At 57.7% G+C, this 19,600-nt stretch overlaps 2 protein-coding genes across 2 annotated transcripts in view; one reads left to right on the forward strand and one right to left on the reverse strand.

Annotated features, from left to right (window-relative positions):
• The window catches only part of TBCD (tubulin folding cofactor D), a 138,819-nt gene that overhangs the window by 40,961 nt on the left and 78,258 nt on the right, over positions 1 to 19,600 (forward strand). The window lies entirely within an intron of this gene.
• ZNF750 (zinc finger protein 750) lies at positions 2,241 to 12,562 on the reverse strand. The gene is made up of 3 exons (XM_041725699.1): positions 10,942 to 12,562; positions 3,857 to 5,475; positions 2,241 to 3,711 (listed from the first exon to the last, which is right to left on the reverse strand). The coding sequence occupies exons 2-3, from the start codon at positions 5,293 to 5,295 to the stop codon at positions 2,994 to 2,996; spliced, it is 2,157 nt and encodes a 718-aa protein (XP_041581633.1). The 5' UTR covers positions 5,296 to 5,475; positions 10,942 to 12,562; the 3' UTR covers positions 2,241 to 2,993.

Consider the following 19,600-nt stretch of genomic DNA (forward strand, 5'->3'; position numbering starts at 1 on the left):
GGCAGATTGCCACGGGCTGCTGGGAAGCCTCTTCAGAAGGGTTCTTGTCAGCATTTTGAACTTTTTTTTTTTAATTTTTTTTATTTATTTATGATAGTCACACACACAGAGAGAGAGAAAGAGGCAGAGACACAGGCAGAGGGAGAAGCAGGCTCCATGCACCGGGAGCCCGATGTGGGATTTGATCCCGGGTCTCCAGGATCGTGCCCTGGGCCAAAGGCAGGTGCCAAACTGCTGCGCCACCCAGGGATCCCTCTTGTCAGCATTTTGTTTCCCTCTTCAGTACGCATTCAAGGTCCCTGTTAGCTGTATTGAGAGACAGTTCACCTGCTGGACAGTTTACGTATTTAAGGTACATGATTCAAGGTTTTGGGTGTATTAAAAAAAATACATAATAGAAACATTTGCCTTGCTATTTTTACGTGTACGATTCGGTGGTATCAGCCACATTTACAGTTTGTACAACCATTATCACCATTTCTGAAAACTTTTCATCATCCTGAACAGAAACCGTCCTCATAAGCTCCCCTCTCCCTTCCCCTGCGGCTCCTGGTAGCCACCCCTCTGCCTGCCTCTATGAATTTGCCCGCTCAGGTGCTCCCACAGGTAGAGTTGTACAAGGTTTGTCCATTTGTGTCGGGCTTAATTCCCCAAGCAGGAGGTCTTCAAGGTTAATTCCTGCTGTAGCGTTTGTCAGAACGTCGTTCCTCTGGACGGTTGAGTGGTCTGCCCAGTGGATATCCCGTTTTATCTGTTCATCGATCCGCTTGTGTTGCTTTCATCTTGTGACTCTTGTGAATAATGTTACTGTGAACTTTGGTGTGCACATACCTGTTTGAGTCCTTGTTTTTACTTCTTCGGGGTGTGTACCTAGGAGTGGAATTGCAGGGTCGTAGGGAAATCATTCTGCATTTAACTTTGAGGGTTTATTATTTTTTACATGTAAAGGTTAAAAACTTAGAACTCTCGAGTTGGGTCACAAGCAAATACAGAAAGGTAGTATAGTTAAAAAAGCAGCAAGACTTTTTGTTACAGAGATCTAGGAGTGCACTGTGCTTTGAAATCATTATTATTTAGTGAGAGAGACAGGGAGAGAGAGAGTGTGGGGGGAGGGGGGCAGAGGGGGACAGAGAATCTCAAGCGGACTACCCACTGAACGTGGAGCCCAACACGGGGCTCAGTCAGTCTTACTACCTGGAGATCGTGACCTGAGCCAAAATCAAGAGTCTGACACTGACCAACCGAGCCACCTAGGTGCCCTCCGTTGTGCTTTCAAGACAGATCTGAAGGGCCTGCTGGGGTTTACGTGGCTGTGACGTGTGACCTCTGGGGGAATTGCATGAGAGGGGTCTGTCGTCCTGCTGCAGGCACACATGCTCCACAGCGAGAATCCGCAGCTGGTGGCGGCCTCTGCCTCCCGAGAGCTCCGAGGCGTGCATCTCCTCCGATGCGCTGTGGCAGGGGGCTGCATGGTCGTTAACGGTCCTGCTTCCTCTTTTTATCACTTCGGATGATGCCTTACACTTTGGGTGAACTTTAAAACATCGTGGTCTCCGAATCTTTGGGCCCTTGACACGGAAGGTTTGTGTTCTTGTGCGTAAAGCCAGAGGGGAGGGCTTGTCTCTGGGTGCCAGGCTTTGGGTCCTGAGCCTGGAAAACAGCCCCTGATGTATGGTGTTGCTTCCTGCAGGGTGTTGATTGGCTGGAAAGCAGGGTTATCCTACTTTTGTTCTTTGTCAGAGCATTTAGGTATAAGAACGAGAGAGCCCTGGCGTCATAGTGAAGGAATGCACGTGCCCCTCACGTTCGTGTGGTTAACTGCGTTTTGGGTTAACCACATGTGGTTGTCTGAAGGCACACCTCGGCACCCACTGCTGTGCGCCGTGGCCCTTGGTGCATAGCCCAGCTGGTGCGTCAGAAGGCAGGGGCCCTCCTGAAAAGTGGGAGGAAGGGGTCTCCCGAGGGCCCGTGGGGTGGGGCGTGCCGGTGCGGACGGCCTTTTCTCAGGTGGCAGTTGTAGGACCTGAGGCCTGGGGAGCCCCGGGCAGGTGTGCAGGGCCGGACTTGGTGCCTCCTGTTTGTGGCACCACACATGCACGCGTGCCCACACGCGCACACGCACACACACGCACACATGCACACACGCAGGGGCAGGGGCTCTTTTTCTCAGTTTGTTGCCTCAGCTTGTTCCTTCCCTCACCGAGTTTGTTGTGCCAGACTAAAACATCACACAGAGTTCATGTGCTCTTAAAGTCACCTATGAGTTTATTGGAAAATTGGCAATATATACATCATTTTAGAAAGTGGAAAACGAGGCAGAATGAGTCGGGAAATTCACTGTAGCATCATGAAGAAGTAGGAACGTATAGCCACTCCCGCGATACGTTTTTCCCTGGTGGAAATAAATTATGTGTATAAATAGCCTCTTGATGTTCGTGTGTCCTCGTAACAAATCACGTAGTTTTTACCTCGGGCACTTTAATGACAGGACTGGGAATGTTTTCTCCTGGCATTTTTTTCCCCCAGTAACTGTTACTTACTTGAAAACATGCAGCAGAATTGTTAGCAAAACAGTTAAAGCAGTTTGTTTTAGTACTAAGATATTTATAAGAAAAGTATTTTTAAAGCTTTCCTATAAGATGGTGTACACCTAAAAGCTGTCTTTTAGTCTGTGTATTCCATGTGACATTTTACAAAAATGAAAGGCAGTTTAACTCATCAGTCTTAAGTGTATGAGTCATTTAAATATTTTTACAACCAAAAAGTAGAAGCACCTTTGAATATTCATGCTTAATATTTACAGAAACTGAAGTTGCAGTTTTTTCTTTCTTTTGTTCGTTTTTTATTTTTTTGGGTTTTTTTGTGTGTTTTTTGAGAAGAAAAAAGAAATTGCATCATAAAAAATTGACCAGATACAGTGAAGGCGCCAGTGGAGATTTGCTGCTCTTGCCACCTGCTTGGGAGGCGTGTCTGCATCCCACGGGGCCCGGGCACTAGGACACCCGTGTTCTTTTCCGGAGAGTGAACACTCTGGCTGTGTCGCTCGGCTTCGTCTTCTTGGTCCCTTGCTGGGACTTCCCTGCATCCCTCGGACTTGTCCTCTTTTGCGCTCTGGGTCTGGGGTCACACTGAGCCTCCTGGTTCTCCGTGGCGCGGACCGTGGGTGCATCCTGCTGGCAGGTGGACTCTGGGGCCGTGGGCTCCCCGTCGCCCACCCGGACGGTCCCCGGGCTGTAGGCTGCCAGCTGGCAGAGGGCCACGGCCGCCGTCTGCTTCTGCTCGTCGCTGCTGTCCACCGCTGCCGGCTCCTGGGCCCTCGCGGGGGGCGCCGTTGGGGGCTGCGCGGCGGCGGCGTCGGGGCTGCTGGGGTCTGTCTGCGCCTGCTCGGGCCCATCCTCGGCTCTGGGCGCGTCGGGGCTCGGGGCGGCCGCGGCGGCCGGGTCTGCGCCTCGCGGCGGGCGGTGGAACGGGGGCCTCGGGGGCAGGGCGTTGCAGGGGTCCTTCACCGACAGGTTCAGAGGCACGTCCTGCAGCTCCGCGAAGTCCTTGTACGCGGGGCCGTGCGTGGCTGGCGGAGCCTCTGGTTTCCTGGAGAGGTTCAGCGGGGCTGTCCGGGAGCTGTCCTCCGGGCCGGACGGGGTGGCCTCCGGGCCGGGGGAGGCACTTCCTGTCGCACCCGCACCCGCAGCGTCTCCGCTCGTGGCGTCCAGGCTGGAGGAGAGAGGCAGAGAGAGGCTTAATGGGAACCTTGCCCGGGAAAGCGCCGCTCTGAGGCGCCGCGAGCCTGCACGCGCTTGGCTGCTGGAGCACGACCCGGGCCACGCTCCGGAGATTTTGAAAATGAAAGTTTTCTTACCTCTTTGGAGACTCGTCTTTGTTCTCCAGAACCTGCGATTGTGGGCGCTCTGCGCTCTTCTTGACAGGCCTGAAGGCTGTGAGGCCGTGTTCGGGCGGGTGGAGCCGTCCCGGGACGCCGGGGCCTGGCTTGTCCGAGAGGCCGCACGGCCCGGCGCACGGCTGACTTGTCTGCGTGAAGTTGGTGGGACTCGGCCTTCCCGGGGAGCCCGTGGCCGCGCTGCCGGCTCGAGGGCTCATTTTGGTCCCCTCTGCGTCCCTCTGCTCATCTTTGGGGCGATCTTCAGCCTCGGGACTTGGGCTCCCCTTCTCACACTCGGTGTGCTTTTTGTGGGTGCTGGAAGGACTTGACTTGGATGGACTCAGGGCTGGGTAGAGCAGGGCAGCTTCTTCCAGGAGGTGGGAGCTTTGATCCCTGGAAACACCTGCGACGGCCGGGAGTCTGAGACCGTAGGAGGAGAACGCAGCCTCTGGTCTGTAAAACCCGTACGGAATGGGCAGGTTGGGGTGGTACTGCTGGAAGAACCTGTAATGGTCGTAGGCCGAGGGGGGGTTCAGGTGCTTCGGGACCGGCCCCGGCGGAGGCAGCAGGTGCCTCTGGTCTTGGGCCCCGTAGACAGGCAGCAGGGGGGCATCGCACTCGGGTGAGTTCCCGGCGAGTAGGTAGGGCGAGTAGATGGTGGCCAGTCCGTGCTCAGTGTAGAAGTGCGGCGGGTACTCTGGGATCGCGGGGTGCACGTAAGGGGAAATGGCACTAAACCCCTTTGTAGAAGGGATTTTGTGTGGGAACTCGGGCGGGAGGAAAGGCGAGCCAGCCTTCCATGGGTAGCCGGGAGTGTGGAATGCAGACTTGGTGTGGAAGGCGGTGGCTTTGGCCGTGGGGTTGGGCAGTGCCAGCAGTTCGGGGGCCTCAGCGTGTTCTGGCCCCTTCAGCCTGTGCTCCCCCACTGGGACGAATGCCGAGGGCCGCACGATGCCTTCCAGGACAGGCTGGGTGCCCCGCGGGGCTTCTGGAGCTGGACTCGGGGGTGCAGCTTCCTCGTGGAGGGTGGGCTTCTGTCCTGGGCCCCTGTGGGGCCCACGTGCGTGCAGTTCTAGGTTTTCCTTCACGTCATCCTTGGTGAGGCTTTGCTGGAGCTTGGCATCAAAGTGTGGGAGCCCGTTGGCGACGGGTTTGGCGGAGGTGGGCTTTGCTGCCGAGTCTGCCTGATTGGTCTGCTTGGGGTCCAGAGAGTTGGATTTGGGGCACTTCGGCACTCGGTCCTGCTCTGACACTAAGGTGATGGAGTTTTTGCAGAGACCGTACTTCATGTGGTTGAACAGGTGCGACTTTTCATTGCAAGTGAAGGGACACTGGAAACACTTATACTTGAAGGGCTTTCCTGGAGGCCTTGGGATGTAATGCGGCTTTTTTGGTTTTCGCTCTTTGAGGAGACTCATGTTCTCTCCTGTGCTGTAGGCGCTGGTGTCCCCCTGGTCCGAGCACTGCCGGCTTCTGGCGAATGAAGGTCTCGCGGTTTCGCGGCTTCTCCTTTGTTTGCTTTCCAAGAGCTTCTATTTGCCGCCAGCTCCACGTGCCGTGGGTCTGATGGGGGGCGTCCTGCTCATTGGGGCCGGGTGCTGCAACAGAGGAGCAGAGCCTTAGGGTCGGGACACTAGCTTAACGGGTCAAGGAGGAACTAGCCCGGCTGCACAACAGGTCACCTGGGGTACAGGGGTCACCGCCCTCGTCGCTGCCCGGAGGTGGTGAGCGCCGACTGCCCCCGACTTACTACCTGGCCGCCAGCCCCCACAACGTTCCTGTTTTCTCAAGTCTGACCTGGAAGAGTCGCCTTGGGGCCAAGAAGCGTGTGGTGTGTCAGTGTCCGCTCTGAGGACACCTGTAGTCCTTTGAGTTTGGGGAACCTTTATCCTGTGACCTGAGGCCTTGGGTGCCAGGAGGTTGTGGCCTGAGGCCAGGTGACTGTTGAGACGCCCCGTCCCCGGCTCGTCCCCCTGGAGTCTGTGGTGCCGACCTGACTGCGCTGACTGTGACTACCGGGGCCTGGCCTGTGTGGGACGCTCACATGGCTCCCTTAGAGCCGGGAAGGGCTGCGTGTGACACGTCGCCAGGGCTCCTTGACCATCCTGTCCCTATTTAGTCATGCTGTGTTCTACGCGTGGGCGCTTAGAAGAGAACATTTAAATACGCAGTCCCACCCTACCGCTTCCAGAGTCCAAAGAAAAAGTCAGCTTTATCGGTGAGTAGCATTTATGCTGTCTCAGATACAAACCTAAGTGCCGTGTTTATGTTGACTCAGGTGGTTTTGAGATGCTATCAAGGTGAGTTTCTTAGCCCTGTGAGGGACCGAACCTTCTCCTTCACGGCCGTGTTTCCGCCGCCCACCTCGTGGTTCTCGCGCTCAGCCCGTGCCCGCCCGGCCGGCACACACAGGTGGGTGTGGACAGCTGAGAGCTAGTCCAGCCCAGGGCCCCTGCCTGCCCTTCCTGGCCTCCCCTCCAAATGGTGGTGCCTGTTGGACGGATGGTTGGACCGTGCTAGGCCACCATCCCGGCCTTTACCCCTTAGGAAGTGGGCCCTGGGTCGTCCTTGGCCAAGTGGCGGGCAGGGATGTGGGGGCCTGTGGGGCCCGTCACCTCCCCCAGGGCCCTGGGACCCCGCAGAGGCTGCAGGTGTCTCTGGCCTTCGATCCCTTCCCGCAGGGCCCTCCTGTCCCGGATCCCTGCCCCCTCCCAGGCTTAACCGGAGATCTCAGCCTGGTTTCCTTCAAGGCTGCTCCGCACACCCCTGGGGCACTCTCTCTGCCTCATAACCCGAAACCGAGAACAAAGACGTGAGGTCTGGGAGGATCTCCCAAGGCCCTGGCGGCGCGGCTGGGTGCCCCGGACCAGCCCATGGAGTGACTGTGTCGAGGAGCAAGCGTGTGGGTGGGGAGGCTGGAGGGCAGCGGGCGGAGTCGCCCGCTCCTTCACTCAGAGCTGCGGCGGCGGCGGCTTTCAGACAGCTTAAGAATAAAGTTAAGAGGAAACGATTTAACAAGACTGTTTTCAGTTGTAGTTTTGCTTTAAGGAATAGGCAAATGAGGTCAGTCCTGTGTCTCCTGAGCCTTCGTGGATAAAGCGTCACCTTCTAGACATCGGGGTGCTAAAACTCTCAGCTGGAAAGCAGCCTTTTAAAAATGGTGAAAAACGTATGGGAAATTGAAGAGACTTGTTTTTACAAAATAAAACGTTTCTCTGAAATGCCTTCCTTGCGATCCCACACACTGCGATGAGGTCATCGGTGGTGTGGGGGGGGGAGCAGGTGGGGTGTGGGTGTTCACTGGGATGCCTTAGATTTCTGAGAGAGCTTTCTGATTTTATTCTTAGCAAACTGGTTTCTCTACTCATTTATTCATATTCCTTAAAAACATAAAGAAGCGCTCCCCGCACCCCCAGATGGACTGCCTCTGTTAACCGGCTTCATCATCGTCCCTTGCTTCTAGAGGTGCCTGCTTATTGAGAAGTGCTGGGAAGTACTTTCTGCCCATGTCTGTGGCCCTTCTGTTGAGGAGTTTCTGCAGAGCAGTAGTGGTGAGGCATGTATTTTGGGTGAGAGACGAGACTTTTGGCTGCCCTGTGACCGGCAGGGGGTGGGGGAGTTGTCCCCAGAGCCTGGGGCAGGGGGTGCACATTGACTCACCTTGCCTGTTCCTGCCCTCCCGCTACACAGCTGCAGGAGCTGCAAGGCAGTGTCAGAGCCCGGCTTGTTACACCGGTAAGCAGAGCTCTGCGTCTTTCTAAACTTCCCCTCTTATTAGAGGGAAAAACGTGAAATAACTCTTTATGAGTTCAGCCCATACCTCGGGGGGGTAGGTATGCTCTGGGCTATAAAAGCACAATTTCCTTGCCGCCCGTCAGGAAGCGATTCCAGCCAACCTGGGCCAGCTAGATAAGTCAGCGGGCGTGTACCGGCACGTCTCACCATGCTCCCTGGTTCTGAAGGCGTGAGAACCTCTGCAAGTCAGGTTCCCATGATTGTATAGGATATGTTATGGCAAAGATCCGAAAAGTGATTTCATCACTAGCTAGAAGCATCATGATCAAAATGATGACAGTTGCAAAACTTTATCAAGTGTGAGCCCAGAGTATAGCACCGAGAGTGGACACAGATGCGGCGCCGCCAGCATCCCAAACCCCAGGCGGTGGATGAATGAAAAGTTCCCTCAGGATTTAGGAGAATGATTCAGATGCGTTCTACGACGGTGCGTTAGTTTCAGGAGCAGTATCACTTAGTACCGCTGATGCTTTTAGGCAAACGTGGAGAAAAACCTATAGCCTATTGATCGAACATCTGTAGGAGGTAGTTTATATGCTTAAGTTACCTTAGCGTTACCTGGACGAAAAGCTGGGGCGCTAATTGGTTTTATGTTAATATACGCTTTTTTCAGTCTAATGATGTCATGTGTAAAGTTCTTGTCTGAATTTTTGTTCTTTGTTCGGTTAGCATACAGGACAGTAAATCGCTTCTCTGGGGATCATGCCAGCGCCCTAGGGGGTGAGAGCATCCAGGGTGCTGACCTGTGGGAAGGGAAGCCTGCGATGGACTCACAGGTGCAGTAGTGTTAGTAACTTTGGGTAAACTGACCTCTCAGGTTGCACAATTCACTAATTAAAACAAGGGAGCACAGCTGCTTCAGATGCCGATGGAGACGGGCGTATTCACTTGGTCGTAAAAATGCAATAATATCAGAGAAATAGGTGGGACAAAACTGAGGCTATTGTAAGCGCTCGAAGGGGACAGCCCATAGCGTGATGTCAGTGAGTTCTCCTGCCCCAGGGACGTTTACGAGGATGAGGGAACTCAGCCTGACTGCCCAGGACCTCGTCAGGCTCGCCCTCTGCAGGGACGCGGTGTGCGACCGTCTCTGCCAGGCCAGCTTGTATCTGCTGGACTTGATGCTCGCTGGCAGCTGCGGGTGTTAAATATTCTGAAAAAAGGGTATTGTTGCCAAAACAACACAGTGGAGAACTAATGGTAGTAAGTTTGGATTTGCATTGGGAGGTGAGGCTTTTCTAAGGGTGGCCGGAGGGGGTTCACATGGCCTGTTCCTGGGGGTGCGGGTCTTTCTCGTTGATCTGCATCTGGAGAGCTGCTCATGACGCAGGACCCCTTTAATTTGGCTTCTGTTAGAGAACTGCCGGGTTAGCACGTCTTAAAGTCCAGGTGTTAGTGTGGCCCTAAACGGAGGGCCGTGTGTTTACTCTTGATCTGCGGGACGTGCTGGGAGCTGCCCTTCAGGCACCTTCCCTCCCTCCCTCAGGGTGGGGTCAGGGTGGCTGTCACTGAAATGCGGGGTCAGCTCTGCGCTCTGCCTGCCTCTGTGGCCTCCCTCGTGGAGTCTTGTCAGACTGAGTGGCCGTCTGAGGGGGAGAGACCGCGGGGGTGGTGACCTAAGGCCACACACACGGGGCCTGTGCGAGCTTCCAGAAGTTGTCCTGTTTTACCCAAAGATGGCCGTTTGTGACATCAGGCATTTTAAACATCTGCTGGGGTTGAGCTGATGTGCTTTTTTGCCTTGGAAAGCGCCGTGAGCCAGCTGCGGCCGCCGCATCTCTGCTGCGGGGCTCCTGCTCATAGGCCTGCGGCGTCTGGGCATAACTGCCCACACAGCACTTTGAGCAGCCTGTGGTTTCGGTTGGCCACAGGGTTTTGTTTGCTTGTTTTTGAAGTTCTAAATTGCCAATGCGCTTTCGATAGGTTCCTAAGTGTGGACAGTTAATGCACTTGCCAGTTGTTAGGATAAAGCGAGTGGCTGGCATGTTTAAAAAGTTTCTAAGGAGTTTGAAATCCAAAAAACAGCCAAGAGAAAAAGATTTTTTTTTTTTTAGACTTTGATAGGACACAATAGAGGTAATTACAGCTTAGGTTTATAGGACACTGCTGTGACGGGCTGGCTGAGTACGCTTGTCATGCGTGTTGCCCTGTGAACTGAACTAATGCCGTAATGGTCCCTTCGGTGCTGTCCGGCTGTCTGGCAGGGAGCCTCGTCAGGTAGAGCGTTCTGAAGGGCATGCTATAATTACAATATTGTGATGTGGCGTTATTGCATAACCCAAGGACACGCCATTGTCGCCTACCCACTGGGGTGTCGCAAGAACGAGATTTGTGAGTTTTACTCCAATTGAGCTTTTCCAGTGATTAACCGCCACTCCCTCCCTGACTCTTGGTTCTTCATAGCGAAGGATAAACTTCAGGACAACCATGACCTCGGGAGAAAGACAGTTTTCTAGAATGTAGTTTGGAAGAATGGATGTGGGAATAAAACCAGGGCTCTTTCTAGTTTCAGCCGGAGATCCCAAGTCACAGACACACGCTCTTCCTAGTAAGTGTACACAGCCTGTCACCCGGCAGGGCCAGTGCCCCGCGGCGCCCTGCCTGCCTCCTTCACCCGAATAATACCAGTTTGAGGCTTTGGGAGGACTCAGTTAATGCAAAATAAAGATAATAAATGTAGACAGAGTTTGCTTAAATGAAGTCTGACTTTGGTCAGACTTGGCTGGTTGGCCAATAGTTGTCATAACAGATTTACAAAGACTTTTGTAAGGGAAAAAAACCCTTTTTGTATATTTCAGAGTCCTCTTTGGTTTTGTTCTTTTTGTTTTGTAAGCACGTGTCAAGACAGTACTTATTTTAAACTCCAAGAAGTTTAACCGTAAATTCAGCAATTGTCTAAACACACCCATGTAGGTGTTTACATGTGTCTGTACATATACGTGACTTTAGGTTGAAATTTTCTAGAGCTTTAAGGAGCAGAGAAGCACTTAGATACATTTGAGTTTTAGTTTAGATTTTCTGTAGAAATGAGGACTTAATTTCCGAATAAACTTGCTCGTACTCTTAGAATAAAGCGTCAGCCTTATTCAAGTTCTGCGCTAATGGTTTCCCTTTCCAGCAGTGCACCTGCTGGGTCCCGAGTAATCTTCAGAGGACAGAGTGAGGCAGAGCAGATCCCGGGCAGGTGGTTCCCTGAGCCACATAGTTAATTCGAGATACATCTGAGAGCAGTTTTGAAAGAAAACTTGAATCCGAGAAGGAGTACTCACCGGAGACGGGCAGTGCCGGGCAGTGCTGGGAGCGGCTGGTCGGGAGCCGGGGCTGGCGGTGCCCGAGAGCAGGACCTGTTCTCACGCTCGCTCGCCGGCTGAAACTGGAGCCGGCTGTTCCAGTGGGAGGGGTTTAAGTGTAGGAGTTGAGCCCTCGGGGCGTAGAGATGCACCTGATATTCCTCCCGCCCGCAGCTACGATTCATGTGTTTGCACCCACCGAGCTGCTTAGCAGCAGCGTCGCCAGCCACCCGCGGGCCGTGAGCCAGGCGCCCCCAGGCACCGCTTGTGTGCCTCACGGGGACGCGCTGCCCGGGTCTGCGAGTGACTGCGGGGGCTGCCCCGGCCGTCCTGCGGGTAGGGGAGAGAGGGACGGGCGTGGGCGGGATGCCACAGTGCTGGCTGTTGTCACACAGACACCGCGCGTGAGATCTTCAGAAGCTCCAGTGTGTGTGGCGGCAGGCACACCCGAGAGTGGCTCCTCGGAGGCCACGCTCCACGGTGGCCTCGCCCCGGAGGGTCTGCGGCAGCCTTTTATCTTGTTGCCTTTCCCTCGTCGCCCTGTGCCTGGGAATCTGCCTGCGTCCCCCTTGCGGGGGGGCGGGGTGGGGGGTTGGGGGACCTCAGCCACCCGGCTGCAGGGGCCTGCCGGCGCACGTCGGGGCCGGCACGGAGCACCCAGCTCGCCGCAGGGCGGCTGCGCTGCTGCCGGGAGGCGGCCGTGTGCCTCTCCCTGCCCTGTTCTTCCGAATAACCGAGAGGCTGAATTTTTGAGCGGGTTGACCTCCCTCCCCGCTTAAACTGCTTGCTGTTCAACCGTGGCTGCTAGTGAGGCTGGAATGAGATGTGGGTTTGGGGACAGGGGAAAGAGGCGGTGTGAGCTGGGTCCAGCGGCCCCGTCACTCGTGGCGCATCTGGCACGGTGGTGCAGGGTCAGGCTTGCCAGGCCAGATGCTGTGGGTTTTTAATTTTAATTCAAGGCTTAAGATTTTACTTTGTTTTATCTTTATATTGAATTCTTAAAAAAAACTTTTTAGTTAACTTTTGTTCAAATTAGGTGTTTGTATAACTTAAAGGGTGAAAAAATAGTTCTCTAAGTCTCATCGCAAAACACTCTAGTTCGTTGCTGTTCCTCTTACCTGTGGCTGGGTAACGAGCACCCCAGACCGTGGTGGCTTAAAGGACCACTGTCTTAGTTCCTCTCGGGACTCCATGTGGGTCCGGAGTGTGGGCCGCCTCCGTGGGCTCGTGCTGCGTCGGTGGGGCCCTGTGGTATGGAGCTGGCCTGGAGCGTCCTCCGTAGCGCCATCCGCCTTGTGCCCTGGAGGGGACGCTGAGCCCTCCGCCATGTGGTGTCGCATCCCGGGCCCCCCACAGTGCAGTTGGTGAGGCACCTCTTGTGTCCCGCTTGACCTGCCCAGACTGGAGGGGACGGCACAGGCCCCAGGTCTCCGTGGGACACTCGGACCACTGCCCCCTCCTGCCCCCATCTCTGCAGCACCGGGAGTTGTTCTTAGCTGAGTATTTTGGTGTTTACGTCCTTGATTCCAAATAACGTTCCTGTTGCTACCTCGTCCCCTCCACCCACTTCCCCCGGCCAGTTTGGGTGCTGCCTGCTGACTTCTCCTGTGCCCTCTGTGTCCTCTCTCCCCGGGCTTGCCTCCCCATCATCCTGGGGTCGCTTTCCTCTGTCCTGTGTCGAAAGCCTGCTTCATGGGTCTCATCTTCCCTCTTGCAGTGACCCTTTACGTTGACACGGAGCACACCCGTGTGTCGGCTCCTGGGAAAGCGTGCAGGAGGGGTGGATTTGCAGAGACGGGGGGGGGGGGGGGGGGGGTGATGGCGTCTCTGTTGTGCCTGGCTGGGTATAGAATCCTGGGTCAGAGCCTTCACCCTCAGTTTTCAGGGTGCTTTGCTCCGCGCGTAGCTGTCCGTGTTGCGGCTCACGAGTGCCTGCCCCACTCTGAGGTCTGATTCTTTCCCTCCAACATTTTAATATGAATGATTTTTAGAGGGAGAGTGCACGTGAGCGGGCGGTGTTGGGCGAGGGGGGAGGAGAGCGGGGGGCTCGATCCCACGACCCTGACATCGTGACCTGAGCCGGAACCAAGAGTCAGACGTTGAGCCGGCTGAGGCACCAGGGTGCCCTGGCACGAGTGGTGTCAGACGCACAGGTGAGTGATGCGACCCCGACACGTGGATTCTGCGATGAATTGTTGCTGTAGCTGCTTCATCACGGAGGCCTCCCAGGGAGGCCTCGGTCCGGGGTGGCTGGTCCAGGGCTCCACATCTTGGCGTGTCCCCTTTGCCGAGTGCAGTTCCTCCCTTTCGGAGAAGAACTATACGCAGATGGTCGGTGGCGTGCCCGCTGCCGTGTCCGGAGCGCCGCTGGTGTGGCGGGGTTTCTTTCCTCAGAGCCGAGTGTGTCCTCTTGTAGAATTTTATGCAGGTGGTGGGTTACTCCCGACCCTCCTCCTGACCCTCTTTTTCTGTTTCTGGAGTGTTCTCTGCCGGCCGGCGGTCGGTGCTGCTTCCCTGCTGCCACGCTTTTCCGTTTCTAAGTGTTCTAGCGCTGCCTCCGGAGGGTCTTACTCTTGGACCGTCGCAGTGGCTTGTTTCTCTGAGGGTTTTAACAACGGTTGGGGTAGGTGGGGCATCTCCGCCCCCGCACACAGCGTCTCCTTCACGTCTCGCACCTCCCGGGACGCAGCTACTGCTCCTGCTGGGGGGGGCTCCAGGGATCTGCTGCTTCGGCGGCCCCCTCGTGCTCCTTGTTTCAGGCGCCCCCCCCCCCCCCCCCGGCATTACCGCGAGTCTCGCAGGGACCCTGCGTGTGGCTGGGAGGGAGGGGGGGTGTCCGGGTTGCCTCTCTTGTGCTGAGGCGGGGCCTCCAGCCTCCTGGGTGTCCCGTTCACCCCCCCACCCCTCCCCCGGCCGTCCCCGTCCTCCTTGACCCTGCCGTTTCCGCCTGGTAAGGGAAGGCGCTCTCTGCCGTCGCTGGCGGGAGTCCCCCGGCCGTTAGCGTGCGTGTTCGGCCTCCCCGCTGCCCAGGAATCCCGTGTCTAGGTTTCTGACCAAGGTTGAATCTTGGGGAAAGAGCACGGGCCCGGCAGCTGGCCCGGCAGGCGCCCCGCCCCCACCTGTGCGGGCCTCGTGCTGGGCCCCCTACGTGCGCGCGTGCGGTTCATCACCCTGGCGGCTGTGCGCGGCCACGAGGCCGGTTTGCAGGGTCGGCGCGGAGAGGAAGAGCCGCGTGGCTGACGTGGCCCGGCGTGGAGGGCGCGGGGCAGGACAGAGCGGGCAGGGGCAGGCTGTGCAGGCCGAGGAGGCGCCTCCCCGTGAGGTGCATGAGGGTCGGCTCGGGGACCCAGTGGCCCGGGACTTCAGTGGGGTGGCGGGCGTGCCCCGGACCTCCGGGTTCTGAGCGTGGGCAGGGCAGTGCCAGGGCTGCGGCTGCTGGGGGGTCTTGACGGGCCTCAGTTCCCCTGTGGCGTCAGATCTTGGTCCCTGCTCGAGCAGGGAGTGTGCTCGCCTGCCCTCCGCGCCCTGGGCCGCCAGGTCACCCTGTCCCCGTCCCACCCCTCGTCCCACCCCGGGATTCCGGGCGCCCTGGCCGCGGCCACGATGACCCTCGTTAGGTCTCCACGCAGCAGATGCCCCGCGAGCAGCGGAGCCTCAGTGCCCCGGCTGCACCCCAGGGCCGAGCGGGACGTGACGGGGCTCAGGCCCGCGGGGCACGGGTGCTGAGACCGGGGGCCCTTCCTGGCCGGCTCCCGGCTCCCCAGGGCAGGGCTGCGTCGTGTCGTCCACGCCAGCACGTGGGCGTTTCTCGGGGTTTCTTGAGTGTAGTTTCCAGCGGGAGCCCCCTAGTGAGAATCCCGTCCAAGGGGCCTAGTGTGACCTCCTCGGGTTCCTGAAGCCTTGGCCCTGGGGCTGCTGCCAGGCACCGACGTTTGCTCCTCGCTGCAGAGTCTCGGTGCCGAGAGGGCTGTCCCTGCGCGGCTGAGCTCTGCTGCCAGCACCCGCCTCCGGCCCGGGGTCTGTGCGGCCCTCGTTCTGCAGACCCAGGGACAGGCTGTGTCTCCGCAGGTGCAGCGACCTCCTAGGCTCTCTGGGGGGCTTGACGGCCCGTCAGCCTGGGATAGGAGTCCGGGCCCTGCCCTCCTGCCCGGGAGCCACCAGCTGGGCCTGGGCCCTGTCTTCTGGGATCAGGAACCCAGCAAGGAGTTGCCGGCACCCTGGCTTGGGCCCGCGGGTGCCAGGCTGTGCCCCTGGGAGGCAGGTGGGCCGTGGGCTCCGGGGGCCTCGGGGGAGTGCAGCAGCCTTCGGGGTCCTCTCCTGCCCCGGTGTGAGCGCTCGGCCCCGTGAGGCTGAGCTCGGGAGCACGGAGTCCCCGGCGGGGTCTGCTGGGGTTCAGCTTCTCATGGTGACGGAACCGGGAACGCCGGGGGAGTTGCACTTCAGCAGAGTCGGGTTAGTTTGGCCGTCTTGTGAGCTAGGCCGGGGCAGGTGGAGCGTCGGGAAAGTTCTACCGTGAGACAGTCATTTTCCTTTGATGAGTAAGTCTGAGATGTGTAAGGTGCTGCCCGAATTTTAATTTGCTGCTTATTCCAGTAATACCACCGCGTGGACTTTTGTGGAACTGGGGCGACTTTGGTTTTGGAGGCGAGCACACGGCCCGTTTTCCGGCCAGGCTGCCTCGCGGATGGGGGCAGCGCCCTCCACCTGGGACAGGGACTGCCCCAGGCCTCGGGGTCCCGGGCTCCTCCCTTTTGGGGCACGGGCAGTGGCAGCGGGCTGTACGGTGGCCCCAAGCCTGCGGCGGAAGCTCTGTGTTCATTTTGTTTGGATGCTGCCCCCACCCCCCCCCAGCCTCGTGTCTGAAGTGAAACCCGAAACCGCGAGCTCTGGCCTGTTTGTCTTGGGTTGAGATTCTGGGGTGTGAGCTGGGGCCCGAGCTGGCCAAGCGGTGGGCGTGGAGACTCCTGCAGTTTCCCCCCCTTCCGCCCTCTCCCCGCCCTGCAGTGGGGTGTGGAGGTGTCTCGCGTGGCCCTTGCGCTTCTCCAGGAGAGGGGAGGCCCCTTCCTCTGCCCTGGGCTGTGACCCCGTGGGCGGCCGATCTGGGAGAGGAGCGAGAAGCTATCACAGGTTCCCTCTTCTCGTGTTTTCTCCTGCGGGCCCGCGTGGGCCACGCCGGCGGGTGAGGGCTCCTCCTCTGCGCCCGCGCCCCCCGGGCCCCCGTCGCCCGCTGCTCTCTGCCGGGTCCCAAGTCGGCGGGTCTCAGGCGTGGCAGGCAGGCGTACTCTGGTATTTCCAGACGTTGGTTTCTGTGACCGCCCGTGGCTTCCCCGGCTTCCGTCCCTGCTGCTCGTCTCTGCCCCACACACCTCTAGGTGCTGGGGCCTCGCGCTCCTGGGCTCCTCGTCCTTTGTCGCATCTGCAGACTGTCCCTTCCCTCACGGCTCTCCGGTGTGATGGAGGGTGAGTCCTTGGTGCTCGTTTTCAGCGGGTGTGAGCTGCTCCCACCCTGTGGGGCGTACGCGGCGTGCGTGTGCGCTGCTTCTCCAGGGCCCTGGTGGGCGGCCTGCGGGGGGCCTGAGGCCCGCCCCTCGGCCCGGGCCCCCCACCGCAGACCGTGTGCGTGGACAGCCCACCCCGGGGGCTTTGTCTTGTCCTGGGAGCCTCCTGCTTTTTCTAGGACCCCCTTCCCCCAAGGAACAAATGCCCTGTCAGCAGCCCTGGGGGTCCTGCCTGCGGGACCCCGGGGTTGTCAGGGTCTCGGGGCCCGAGGTATCTGTCCTGAGTCTGCCAGTAGGGTCGGTGCTGTTCCCGGGCACGCCGGAGGGCACGCTTGCTGGCAGTCCGACGGCAGTTCACGGGAGCCCTTACCGAGCCTCTGATGTGTTCCGAGCAGCTAGAGGAGTTCCGAGTCCTCAGTCACCCGGGCCGCGGCGTTCAGAGGTGAGCGCAGGAGCCGTGCAGAGCTTCCCTTGCGGGACGCCGCGCTTGCTGCTGTGGCTTCGCATCGCGCTGGCTGAGCGAGGGTCTCTCGCCGGAGTCCCCTGCCCGCTGGGTCTGCGAGAGGGACGCGCCGCCCGTGTGCCCGGGATGCTGGTCCTGGGGAGGCGGCCCTTCTCTCTGCACCCCGGCTGCCTGGTGGCACCTTGCCCCCCGGCAGGCTCCGCCTCTCCGGGCTCAGGGGGCCCCTCCCTTGCTGACACCAGGCCCCGCAGCAGAGGCGGAGGGGACGGGCGGTCGCTCACTGGTCGCTTGGGCCGCGTTAGTGCTGAGCCTGGGTGCGTTGGTGTGTTGCGTGCGGGAGCCCTGGCTGACACGGGTAAATGGTACTTTAGGCCGTGAGCTGCAGGCCTGGACTTCGGGGGTGAATGAACAGATCATCTCCCACCTGTCGAAGGTCAGGGAGGGAACAGTGGTGGGAAGCACGTGTTTAGACGACAGACATGACAGATCGGTTCGCGGCTTTGTGCAGAGCTCTGCAGCCGGCCCCAGGGGTGCGTGGTTCTGAGACCTGAGGAGGCCCCCGCGTCGCACGCTTCCTGGGCCATAAGACACGTCTCAGGACGTTTCAGACTCTGCTGCGCAGACTGCATTCTTTGACCATAAAACAGTGAAATTAAAATTCAGATACAGAAGATAAAGGTAAGGCATGAATTTTTAGTTTGAAAACACAGATTTCTAAGTAACACATGAATCAAATAAGAAATCCCCAGTAACTTTTGTTTTCTTCCTTGATTGGCTCCACACCCAGCCTGGAGCCCAATGTGGGGCTTGAACTCATGGTCCTGAGATCAAGGGTCGAACACCCAACCGACTGAGCCGCTCAGGTGCCCCCCAGTAGTAACTTTGCACAAATTTAAAGATAGAAATAACCAGTAACAAAATTATTACCTATGACAACTTTAGGGATGTGGCTGCTGCGTGTTTGAAGGGGAGCATAAAACCTTGAGCAGGAGCTGTGGAACCGTGGCCCGCGGGCCTGGTCCGCCTTGGCCTGCTTTTGTATGGCCTTGGAGCCAGCAGTGGCTTTTCCTTTTTTATTCTTAAAAACAAAACAAAACTGCCTGTGGCCTGCGGAGCTCAAACACTCATGCTCTGGCTGACCCTGCCTTGAAAGTTGTAACCAGGGCAGCCCGGGGGCTCAGCAGCTTAGTGCCGCCTTCAGCCCGGGTGTGACCCCGGAGTCCTGGGATCGAGTCCCGTGTCGGGCTCCTGGCATGGAGCCTGCTTCTCCCTCTGCCTGTGTCTGCGCCTCTCTCTCTCTCTCTCTCTCTCTCTCTGTCTGTCTCTCGTGAATAAATAAATAAAATCTTAAAAAAAAAAAAAAAAGTTGTAGCAGCAAACCAGAAAGGGCCCCAGCTGAAGCAGAGGGGACGAGATGGGACGGGGTGGGAGCAGCCAGCCAGGCACTGCTGGGCACGCAGAGAGAGGGCAGCCCCGGGAGACGGTGACCTCCCGGCTCGCTTAGGGGACGAGAGGCAGTGACCAGACCGTCGTCGGGCAGTGATGTGTGCACCGTGCGGACTAGAAGTGACGCGGTGGGAACATCTTTGCAGGTAAGTTTGGCAGCTTAGACAGAGTAGACGTCCCTACAGAAAAATAAAATTTACCAAAACTGAACAAGTAGAAGTAGAAAGGTGACTTGTCTGTGCCTCAGTATCCTTATCTACGAATATAAATATACATACAATCGGGATAGTAGAGGCCCAGCTTCTCGGGGTCCTTTAGAAATGGTTCTGTTGAGATATAACCTACGTACTCTATGGGTCACCTATTTACCGTGTACAGATCAGTGACATTTAGTGTGATCTGTGCAGCCGTCACCGCCATTAGCTCTAGAACTTTCTTCACCCCAGCACGGAGTCCCACGCTTCTTCATAGTCCCCCTGACGCCCCATCCCCCCGCGCCCTACACAGCACCGACCTGTTTCCTGTGTCAGGATCTGCCTCTTCTGGGTGTTTCTCGTACACAGGGTCGTCCGCGTGGGCCCGCTCTCCAGGTTCCCCGTCTGTGGCGCGTGCCAGTGTTTCCTCCAGCGCTGAAGAACATTCCGTCGTGTGGAGTGCTGCTTTGCTCGGGCTGCCATGACAAAATACCCAGACTGGGGGCTTAACAGAAACTTACTCTCTCAAGGTTCTGGAGGCCGAAAATCTGGGCTCGGTGCTGGTGGGGCTGGTTGCTGCTGAGGCCTCTCGCCGGCTTGCGGCGGCCGCCACCTCCCCAGGTCCTCCCAGGGACACCCCTCCGTCTGTGCCCTGACCTCTTCCTGAGGACACCAGTCATGGTGGATTACGTTCCACCCATAGGGCTCGTTTCCCCGTAATTACCTCCTTTTTTAAAAGATTTTATTTATTCACGAGAGACACAGAGACAGAGACCCAGGCAGAGGGAAGAGCAGGCTCCATGCGGGGAGCCCGATGCGGGACTCGTCCCGGGTCTCCAGGATCAGACCCCGGGCTGAAGGCGGCGCTGAACCGCTGGGCCACCCGGGCTGCCTGATGGATTCTATTTTGTTGTTCGTGACAACAATGGTGAAAGGGCTCTTAGGGTCCAGTCTGTTTCTGCCCCATCTTAATGTCACCCCTGCTTGCTTCTGGTGAGTGTGTTCTCAGCGTATCTTTTTTTTTTTTTTAATTTTTT

Source organism: Vulpes lagopus, chromosome 12, assembly GCF_018345385.1.
Source record: "Vulpes lagopus strain Blue_001 chromosome 12, ASM1834538v1, whole genome shotgun sequence".
Classification (NCBI taxonomy): domain Eukaryota; kingdom Metazoa; phylum Chordata; class Mammalia; order Carnivora; family Canidae; genus Vulpes; species Vulpes lagopus.